Consider the following 11264-nt stretch of genomic DNA (forward strand, 5'->3'; position numbering starts at 1 on the left):
CAAGCCTCTATGGTGTTTGGGTGTCCTCTCTAGCACTTGCAAGCCGCCTTCGCCTTCAGCCGGAGCCGATTTCCTAGCGCCGCCTCGTTGGTACTTCATTCCGAGAGCGAGTCCGGATCCGAAAGGGGGCGGGACTTCCTCCCGGAAGTGGCCCACGTGTTTCCACCTTGGCTCACCTGGCTTCTTGGTAAGTTTTCAGTGTTTGCCTGAAGTTGGGGACACCGGGGGCTTTGTGACCGGCTCCAGGCTGTGTTGAGTGACGTCTGACCTAAAGGTGACACTGGTGATGTCGCCGCCACTTCAGAGGTGCAGCCCCTGGGCCGGGGCCCGGGCACGTTGTCCGCGTAGGATCCAATTCCTAGGGCCGCTTGGATGTCCGGCTTGCGGTTTAGAGAGTTCCCTTCCGGTCTCTCGGTCTCCTGGGTAGAGGTGACCTAGAGGCCCTGAGCGTCAGGCCAGGAGACTCGATTTCCAGCCCTGCTAGTGATGTGCTGTGTGACCTTGGGCTGGGCAGTGTTCCCCTTCCGGGCCTCAGTGTCCACATCTGTGAAATGGGATGGTTGAACTCAGGTCAGTGGCCCCTGCTGGTCTGATGCCCTATGATGATGCTGCATCCGTTAACTCCTGGGACGGGAGAGGTGGGTGCTGACGGTGATGTCTTTTCCCAGGACTAGGAGGTAGGAAGGAGATCACCGTGCAGGGCTGAGATGGATCCGCTCAGGGCCCAGCAGCTGGCGGCGGAGCTGGAGGTAGAAATGATGGCTGATATGTACAACAGGTAAGAGCCGACTCTGTCTTAGGGAATGATCCTAGGTTGCTCTTGCTGAAGATAGAGGTGGATGACTTATGAAAAATGCTTTGCTCAATTTAGGGAGGCACCCACCCCCATCGACTCCACCCCACCCCTAATCCCAATGGTTAAAGGCCAATGCAGACTCAGTATAGGGTCACTAGAACTAGTCGGGCATTTAGACTGGGATGGATTGGCGATGAAGGAGCTGAGCAGGAGAGAAGGTCCAGTTCAGTCTCTGGTTGGGTTCCAAGAACAGTTGAAAGTATTTGGCTTTGGAAAAATAGAACATATCCCACTTACTTAACATTTCTTAAACTCTTACTCTACCTCAGGCAGTTGCTAAGCATTTTACATGCATTATCCTTTTTAATCTTCAAAATAATCCAGTGGGTGGCCCTGGCCAAGTAGCTCAGTTGGTTAAGTGGGCCGTCCTGATACTCGAAGGTTGCAGGTGGGTTGGATCCCTGGTCAGGGCACATACAAGAATCAACCAATGAATGCATAAATAGGTGGAGTAATAAACTGATGTTTCTCTATATGTCTCCCTTTCCTCTAAAATCAATAAATAAAAATTAAACAAAAAATAATCCACTGGGTTAATTTTACTGTGAGGACAGTGAAGCTTCTAGAGTTGAAATGACTTTCCCAGGGTCCACAGCTGATCAGTAGCAATGTGAGGTCCAGTACTTGGGCAAATTTGGGAACAATTCATAGCTCCATCAATTACCACTAGTATGGGCTTGGACAAATTACTTGGACTATTTGACCACTGGTTTCCCCGTTTATCAAATGGAGGCAGTACTACTACCTACCTTATAGAGACATTATAAATATTAAATGTTGCCCTGGCTAGTGTGGCTCAGTTGCTTGGGCATCATCCCGTCCACTGAAGAGTTGCCAATTCGATTCCTGTTCAGGGTACATGCCCAGCTTGTGGGCTCCATCCCCAGTAGGGGACTTTCAGGAGTCAGGCAGCTGATTGATGTTTCGCTCTCCCTTCCCCTCCAAAGATTAATAAAAACAAATCTTTAAAAAATGTATTAAATGTTAAAATGTATGACAAGCTCTTAGCATCAAGCCCAATACATAGTAAGCAGTAACAAATGTCTGCTATTTTTATTAGCTTGAGCTCTCTGGTATCCTCTGCTTATTGGTTGGTTTATGTTGGAGGCTATATGTTAGAATAATTTTTAAATGTAGGCTGAACCCTAGCTGGTTTGGCTCAGTGGATAGAGCGTCAGCCTGCGGACTTGAAGGGTCCCAGGTTCGGTTCCGGCCAAGGGCACATGCCTGGGTTGTGGGCTCGATCTCCAGTCGGGGGCGTGCAGGAGGCAGCCGATCAATGATTCTCTCTCATCATTGATGTTTCTATCTCTCTCTCCCTCTCCCTTCCTCTCTGCAATCAATAAAAGTATATTTAAAATAAAAATGTAGGCTGTGAAGTCAGACTTTCTGGGTTAATACCTCAGCTGTATGTGGTCCTGAAGCTCTCTGTACCTTATTTTCTTCATCTGTAAAATGGGGATATTTATCAAGTGTAACTATAAGGGTTATCATAAAAATCATGTCAAGCACTTAGCATGATGCCTGGAACATAGCCAGTACTCAACTAATGGTTTCTATTTAATTAGTTATAAACATGGGTTCAGGTAAGGTTCCTACTCTCAAGGACCTTCCAAAATAGTTGAGGTGTAAACAGGATTTATGCTGCCTGCCTCAGAGGTGAAATCAGGTGTTTAGCACATTGGGAATGGTTGAGAGTTCCTGGTCTGCCACCAGGTGCTGCTGACCTCACCTTGCCCTCCCTTCCCCCCAGAATGACAAGTGCCTGCCACCGAAAGTGCGTGCCTCCCCACTACAAGGAAGCAGAACTGTCCAAGGGCGAGTCTGTATGCCTGGACCGGTGTGTCTCCAAGTACCTGGATATCCATGAGCGGATGGGCAAAAAGCTGACAGAGTTGTCTATGCAGGATGAAGAGCTGATGAAGAGGATGCAGCAGAGCTCTGGGCCTGCATGAGGCCCCACAGGATCCACCCCGAGGTGCACCCTGTCCCTTCCCACTTGTCTAATTAAAGTGCCCCTGTTGGGTGTCATCTGTGAAGACTGCCAGGCCTAGGCTATCTCTAGAGAGTCTCCCGGAGCCTGAAGCCTGGCTCTCCCCCAGTCGAAGAGTGGGTATTTGTCACACTGGAATGTGACTCTGTGTGTGTGTGTGTGTGTGTGTGTGCGCATTAAAAAATTTTGTTGACACCTACTGTGTGCAAATAAAAATTGCTCTTAGCATCAAGATGCCTAGCACATATCAGAGTAAAGGCAGCAGACAGACACAACCTCTACCAGCAGAGGGAGTCTCACAGTGTTTAAAAGTATAGACTGGTCTAATGACTTAGGTTTGCACTCCAGGTGAGCAACTTGATGTCTGACCCTGAACATGTCATTTCACTGTGCATTAGCTTCCTCATTGTAAAATGGGGATAATCATAGGGCTATTGTAAAGATAAAATGGGTTAATATGTGTGAAGAATTTAGAATAATGACTGGGGCATAGGAAGTAATACATTTTAGCCATATATATGGCTATGTATATATATTGTATATTTAAATATACACATTTAGATAACATGCTATATATGCTGTTAAATATTATGTATATAGATGATATAACTTGTAAAATATACAATTATATTTATATTAAATATATAATTATAAAGTAATGAGTAATAAACTAATTATAAGGTAAAATAAGTAATTATTGATAGTATAAATGTATTTTAATAACAAAATTAAGTGGAGGCAGGCATTTTCACAAATTATATAGAAAATATTTGGAGGAGCCAGTGAAAATGGTTGTGTTTAAGAAGGAAGCAGTCAGTCTTTTGGTTCTACACAGCGATATCGAGCATGAGGGAACCCAACTTGGTGTGTGATGGGAGTGCTCCAGGCAGGGGGCTGAGTGATCACTGCCCTTCAGCGTCCACCTGCATCAGGGACTGCGCTCCTCACTCTTCAGACTATCCACCCAGTCTGATCCACCCAGCTGGGCCAAGGGTCCTCTGAGGAGCTGGAGGCGCAGAGGAGCGGTGCTTGCTGGAGATCTCGAGTAGAGCAGTAACATGGAGGCCGGGGCTGGCTGCCACATCTGCTGTCTCACAGGAGAGGCTGCCACCACATCTAATTCCTTCCCGAGGAGTGCCCTCGGAGAGTTGTGCAGCTCTCAGAATGTGTGGGACACTCTACATGAATTTTCGGTTGGCACCAATGCCACTGATAGTACCTTCACAGTGGGCCTTCCCTGTAGAGGGAAGTGTCTGGGAGGTCACTGGGCATGAGTGAAGGAAACAATAGAAGCAGTGAGTTTCAGGCTTAAAGGTGCAGGTTCAAGCCAGACCGCCTGAGGTGACATTTCCTAGCAGCGTCATGTAGGTGAGGCATTTAACTGCCCCGTGCCTCAGTTACCCCACCCACAAAATGGCAATGAAAGTATCTAACTCACTCAGTGGTTGTAAAAATTGTGTTAGTAACTAAAGCATTTAGGAGGGTGCCTCAATAATGTTAGCTCTTTTTTTTTTTTTTTAATTGCTAAGTTTTGTGTGAGAGGACACTGGGTAGACCCCTTGGAAAACTTCAAAACCATTGTCCATCTATGCTAGTGGTGGGCAGAGAGCTAAGGCTCCTTTCTAAGTGCTGAAGTGCAAGATTGGGTCAACAGGTGGCGCTGTCAGCTCACGGGATCGGCACTGCTGTGAACAAGTCTACAATTATGCATTTGCCTGTTCTTTGCAGGCGTTGTGCTAGGAAGAGTGGAGTGAAGAAAATTGATACACCTGCCTTCATGTTTAGCAAGGAATGCCACAAATTCTCTGAGCGCGTAACTGGAACATCTAGAAGAGCACTTGGCTTTGAAGTGGCAGTAGTTGTGGAGAGAAGAACACTTGCTTTGAAGTGGCAGAAAGTATGGAGGTTTCAGGAAACAAAGCGTGGGTGTGCCTGGAGTGCCGAGTGTGCAGGGAGCTGTGGTGAGAGATGAGACTTGAAGGCTGGGCAGACGCAGGTCCAGAGGAGCCTGGTGAACTGTGAAAGAGTTCGGATTTTCTCCTATTAAGGGGATCAGCAAACGGTTGAAGGACGTAAACACTGGCTGGGAACATGACAGGTCTCTCATTTTAGAGGCTCCCTCTAGCCGCCAGCTGGGTGGATAGTGGTAGATGATGGTTTAATGGATTAAGGGGAGCTGGGCCAGGGAGCCAGGGAGGAAAGAAGGGAGGTGATGGGAGTAAGAACAGCTATGAATTGCTATAGTGTGCTAATAAGTATATTTATTACAGTTAATCCTTATAATAACAGAAGCGGGTACCACTATTCTCATTTTACAGAAGAAGAAGCCAAGGCTCTGGAAAGTTAATAACTTGCTGAAAGTCACACAGCAAGCAAGTAGCAGAGCCAGCATTCCAACTTATTCAGACAGCAGCACCTACTTCTAACCAGTCCTCTGGGATTGGGGCCAAGGCGGTGCTTCCCAATGAGATAGAAATTTCACATTTCATTCAACAATATTTACTGTTGGCCCATTACATGCAAAGAAGTACATAAAGTGCCCTAAGTGAGCTACCTAGGCCCCTGCCCTCAGTGAGTGAGTGCAGGGGGTGAGGGGCGGGTGGGTGCAGGAGATGGAACAGACATGCAAAGGATATTAGAATGGCTTAGGCCCGTGGTCGGCAAACTGCAGCTCGCGAGCCACAGGCGGCTCTTTGGCCCCTTGAGTGTGGCTCTTCCACAAAACACCACGGCCTGGGCGAGTCTATTTTGAAGAAGTGGCATTAGAAGAAGTTTAAGTTTTAAAAATTTGGCTCTCCAAAGAAATTTCAATCGTCGTACTGTTGATATTTGGCTCTTTTGACTAGTGAGTTTGCCAACCACTGGCTTAGGCCCTTTGTGCCATAGAGAAGAGGCAAAAACGAATCCTTAGATGTGTTCTTGCTAGATTATCACAGCTTTAAAAATCAGGAAATGTCTCAACAAAAACCTGGACTTTGGTTTCTTTTGAAAATTTAGAAGATCTGACAAGTCGGCCCACATTGCTGCTTGGTAGCTGTCTCTGGAGGACGGGCAAAGGTGGGCAGAGGTTCGGCTGTCCACCAAACCTCCCTCCGCTCACTTCTTCCTTGTCACTGTCTGCCTGACCTGAAGGCATTTGGTCTGCGCCTTCTGCTCCGGGTGCTCGGATGAGCTGGATGCTATATGAGGAAATGTGTTGTAGGCAGTCTCTGAGATGGCTCTCAATATCCTGCCAGCTGCTATTTCATCCCCTTGGGTGTGCCCGAGACCTAGAGACTTGCTTCTAATAATACAGCAAAGGTGATGGGATGCCACTTCTCAGGTTAAGAAGATTGTAATGGCCATCTTGTGTGTTCTCTCTCTCTCTCTCTCTCTCTCTCTCTCTCTCTCTCTCCCCCTCTCTCTCTCCCTCTCTCTCTCTCCCCCCTTCCCCCCCCCTCTCTCTCCTCCCTCCCTCTCTCCCCCCCCCCTTGCTTGCTGACTGATGAAGCAAGCTTCCCTCTGGTCGGCTGCCCTGTGAAGAGGCCCATGTGGGAAGGAATAGAGGGCAAGCTCCAGCCAGGGAGGAACTGAATCCTGGCAACATCCACACGAGTGAGCTCGGAAGCAGGTCCCTTTCTGGTCAAGCTTTCAGGTGCCCACAGCCCTGACCCACTCTTTGCAGCCTTGTGAGCAGCCCTGAAGCAGAGGACCCATTGAAGCTGTACCCCAATGCCTGACCTAGAGAAACTAAGATAATATATGTTAAGCAATTACATATTGGGGTAATTTTCTATGCAGCAGTAAGTATCCAATCCACGTACAGTTCTCACAGCTGTTACAATTGTCTGAGACAATGGTCATTCCACACCTATACCGAGTTTGGGCCAGGCACCATTCCAGGCATTTGGGACACATTAACCAACACAACATAAAGATCCTTGCCCTCTAGGAATTCCTATGCTGGTGGGGATGGTTCACATAGTAGAAGTCTGGGCTGGCAGTGCTGTTTTGAAGGAAAGACACACCCTCACTCTGGGGAGAAATTCTTAACTTCTTTTGGGTCTTAGACACTGTTGAAACTCCAACAAAAGCCACAGACTGCTTTTTAGAAAAAGGTATATGCACATGGAATTTTGCGTGTGATTTTAGGGATTTTCATAAGAATTCTTGTGGTCTGCCCTGAGAGGAGTCTTGTGATGAGCATTGCTTTAGGTACTGGGGCAAAGAGAACCAAGCAAAATGGAAGGTCTATGGAGGGGAGACAGTAAAATCGGTGGCTTGTACAGTTGTGCTAAGAGCTATAAGGGATGTCCGGGAAGTTGTGAGGCTACATAAAGCAATGTGCCCCCAGGTCTGGGTGCTCAGAGAAGACTGTCCCCCAGAAAGTCCCTGAGGCTATGCTTTCACTGATCTTAGAGAGTGAGAGGAAAGGAGAGGGAGAGAGAGAAACATTGATGTGGAGAGAAGCATTGATCGGCTGCCAACATGCCCCGGCTGGGAATCAAACCTGCAACCCTTGGTGCAGGGGATGTCGCTCCAACCAACTGAGCTATGCAGGCCAGGGCTTGAGTGAGGTTTGAAGGGTGGGTAGGAATGTGTCAACTAGGGGGCACAGTGGGTGGTGGGATCTGTTACTTGTGGGAGGATAGTGGTAAGGCAGGTAGGTACAGGTCCCTGCCCCCAGGTATACAGTTTATCAGCGGAAACAGGCATCTTGCGATGAGTTTCACCAAAGGGAAATTGGGATGTTACCTAGGTCACGAAGCAAAGGGATATATTGTTAGAGTCAGGTAAGGAGTTTTCCCTAAGGAAGTCACCATTAAGTCGAAACCGGATTGGCTAGATAGGCCAGGGCACGGGAATGTTCCATGCCCAGGAGGAACTTCAGGTGGGAGAGAACATGGGGTGTTAATGGGCAAGAAGAGGTCACCAAGGCAAAAGCATAGAGAAGAGGGAGGCTGGGGGCAGTAGGTGAACCCGGGACATACTGGTAAGCGTTGTTGGGAGTTTGTACATTTCCCCAACCATCACGGGAAGCGTTCAAGGGGAGTGGCCTGATCAACACTGGGTTTCCAGTAGATCATTCTGACTGGATGGTGGGATTATGGACACTCTTTCAAAGTGTAAACTTCAGTAGAGTTTAGTATATTCACAAAGTTGTACAACCATCACCACCATCCAATTGCACAACATTCTCATTGTCCCTAGAAGAAACCCCATACCTAGTAGCAGTCACTTCCCATTTTTCCTTCCCCCAGTTCCTGGCAACCACTAGTCTACTGGCTCGATATACCTGCCTATTCTGGGCATTTCATGTGGTATAATCATAAAATATATGTTGGTTTTTTTGTGTCTGGCTTTTTTTTCACCCAGCATAATGTTTTCAAGGTTCATCTTTCTTGTGACAAGTATCAGTACCTCACTCGTTTTTATGGCCAACTGATACTGTGTATTAGCATGCACACATTTTTTATCCATCAGTCGATGCGTGATTGGGTTGTTTGCACTTTTAGGCTATTATGAATTACGGGGCTGTGAGTGTTTGGGCCTAAGTTTTTGGGTTGATGTACATTCACCATTCTCTCTCAGATATATACCTAGGAGTGGAATTGCTGGGTCAGAATGGTAGCTCTATGTTTAACTATCTGAGGAACTACCAAACTTTTCCAAAGCAGCGTGTCCATTCTATTTACATTCCTCATGCAAAGATACATAATAACTATTTGTTAGGCTGAATAGATAATTTCTTACATAGTAAACTGGCTGCTACCTGAGATAATGTAAGAAATATGTGTGTGGTCATTCAGGTGACCGAAACATATTTCTCATATATGTTTGGTCTTCACAGTTTCTGACTCACAGCTCCCCAAACCACTGGAATTTCCTAAGTGTTGAGAATGATACAGGTGTCTCCTGTTATGTCAATGTGGTGAATTTCAAAAGCACCAAAGGATGGGGGCTGGTTGCCAGGAGAAGCCAATCAAGTGAGGGTTGGCATTTTCAGTCCCACCCTCCTTCCTTCTCTGACCTATGACTCCAGGGGAGCCAGTTGGTCAGAAGCACAGAGGGGCTGGAGATTGAATCAGTTGTCCATGCCCAGTGATTTAATCAGTCATTTCTGTGTAATGAGGCCTCCATAACAACCCAAGAAGATGGGGCTCAGGAGCTTCTGGGTGGTGAAGAGGTGAAGACTTGGGGGAAAGAAATGGGTCTGGAAAGGGCATGGATCTGCCACGCCCTTTCCGCATACCTTACTCTATGCATCTCTTCCATCTGGCTGTTCCTGAGTTGTATCCTTTTACAATAAACTAGTGATCTAGTAAGTAACACACTTCTCTAAATTCTGAGAACCATTCCAGCAAATTAACCGAACCCAAGGAGGGGGATGTGGGGACCTCTGATTCATAGGCAGTCAGGCAGAAGCACCGGCGACAACCTGGACTTGCGATTGGCATTCCGAGTTGCAGGCGGTCATTGGAACCGCCAGTCTGTAGCCAGTTGGTCAGAAGCACAGAGAGCCGGGCTTACGGCTGGCTTCTGAAGTGTGTGTGTGTTTGGAGCGCAGGCAGTCTTGTAAGACTAAACCATTAACCTGTGGAAGCTGATGTTATCTCTGGGCAGATAATGTCAGAATTGAGTTGAATTCTTGGACACCCTGCTGGCTTCTGAGAATTGTTTGTTGGTGTGGGGCACCCCCTCCAACAGTAGACTTGGGTTCAGGAACCCAATTTACTATTATTTTTGGCACTTAACAGGCTAGAAGAGTGGGTCTCTGGAAGCAAGTGCCTTGGGCCAAGTTGCTGGACTAATCAGCTGCAGAGCCAGGATCAGGACCCTGCCTGGTCACTCCTGAGCCAGCCCTCCTGTCCATTCATCTGTGAAGCAGCTTTGAGCCAGAGCCACAGGAGATCCATGTGATAACACTGTTCTACTGGAAGTATGGGTAGTGCCAGGGGCTCAGAGTCTCCTCCTCCATTCATTTAACACACAAACCTGACCGTATTATCCCCTTCCTTCAAAACAAAGGCAAAAGAAAACATAATCCAAGATTTGCTGGTCACCTATCTCACAACATTGGAAGTCCTCGGCCTGGCGGTTGTCATTCTAAACTGACCTCAGCCTGCCTCTTCAGCTCCGTTTCCCACCACTCCGTTTTATTTATTCAACAAGTGTTTACCATGGGCTTGTGACATGCAAGGTCCCCTGACAGGTTTACAAACCACCTACAACATGGCTCCTGCCCCCAAGAGATTCATATCTCACCAGGAGGCAGGCAGGCAAGTGAACTGATGATTCTAGCTCAGTGTGAGGGCTTCAGTAGAGATTAGAATAGTATTGGGGTGGGGGCGGGGAATATGTGGGAACAGCCCCTAAGCCAGTCTAAGAGGTCAAACAGATTCCAGAAAGAGGTGAGTTGTAAAGGATGAGTACCTTAGAAATTAAGAAAGGACTCTGTCATCCCCACAAGGAACAGGTGCAAAGGCAAGGAGGTGTGAAACCAGATGGCTTCACACTTCATTCTGCAGGTGCTTACCGAGCACTTCTTTGATGCCAAGTGCTGTTCTAGATGCTGGAGATATAGCAGTGAACACAACAGACCAGGCCCTTGCCCTCAGGGAGCTGACAGGGGGAAACATTGAAATGTGGGTTGGGAAAGGCCAACCATTACGGCCCTGCCCTTCGTGGGTGGTGGGGGGGTGGTGGTGGTGTCCAAAGACCTTTGGAACATGGGGAGTGTCCACAATAACCCTGAAATATGAATGGAAATGTGTGTGTGTGCTTAGGTTCACACATGCATTTTCCTAGGGAGTGGACACAGTATTTTATTGTGTTCTCGAAGGGATCCGTGACCGTCTTGGGTTAGAGCCCTTATTCTAGGGCCCCTTGTGCTAAGCGAAGGAGCTTGACCTTGATCTGGAAGTTCTGGGAGCCAGTACTGAATTTTAAGAAGTGAACACATGAGAGCCTGACCCTGCGCTCTTGCCAGAGAGAACTCCTGGAGCCTTCTCTGCCGCGAGGCCTTGGCTCTTGCCGTCCTCCTGACCTGGAGGAGGGAGAGGGACCACATAAAAGCCAGACCGGTCTGAGTTTGCATCCTGCCTGCACCCACGGTGCCCCACCTGCCAGCGCCAGTCTCCATCTGTGAAAAGTTGTGAGGTTTAAATGAGAACATGATGTTTTAAGGACTTACTGACAATCTTTGTTTGGAAAGTGCCCAGGGTATAGTAGCCACTCAGCAAATCTTAGTTCCTCTCTTGGCTTGGTGGCTCAGCTGTCCAGAGATGCCCTCTTGTCAGACTTCTTCTCGGAACTTCCTGGACAGTTGCTCACATGCCCACAGAACTTGGTGGCTATCACCGATATTACTTGCGACACTGTCACTCCCTATCGATTTGCCTTTGTCATTTCATCAATCCACACCCCAGCCCAAGT

At 47.7% G+C, this 11264-nt stretch overlaps 1 protein-coding gene across 2 annotated transcripts; it reads left to right on the forward strand.

The window, feature by feature from the left end:
• TIMM10 (translocase of inner mitochondrial membrane 10) lies at positions 1-2895 on the forward strand. Of its 2 annotated transcripts, none has more exons than XM_028136171.2 (3): positions 1-187; positions 669-778; positions 2610-2895. In XM_028136171.2, exons 2-3 carry the CDS (start codon positions 708-710, stop codon positions 2809-2811), a joined length of 273 nt encoding a protein of 90 aa, XP_027991972.1. In that variant the 5' UTR covers positions 1-187; positions 669-707; the 3' UTR covers positions 2812-2895. The 2 variants fall into 2 exon arrangements, with proteins under 2 accessions (XP_027991972.1, XP_027991974.1); XM_028136173.2 differs by lacking the exon at positions 1-187 and adding an exon at positions 309-570.
• The last annotated feature ends 8369 nt before the right edge of the window (positions 2896-11264 follow it).

The sequence above is a fragment of the Eptesicus fuscus genome, chromosome 13, assembly GCF_027574615.1.
Source record: "Eptesicus fuscus isolate TK198812 chromosome 13, DD_ASM_mEF_20220401, whole genome shotgun sequence".
NCBI lineage: Eukaryota > Metazoa > Chordata > Mammalia > Chiroptera > Vespertilionidae > Eptesicus > Eptesicus fuscus.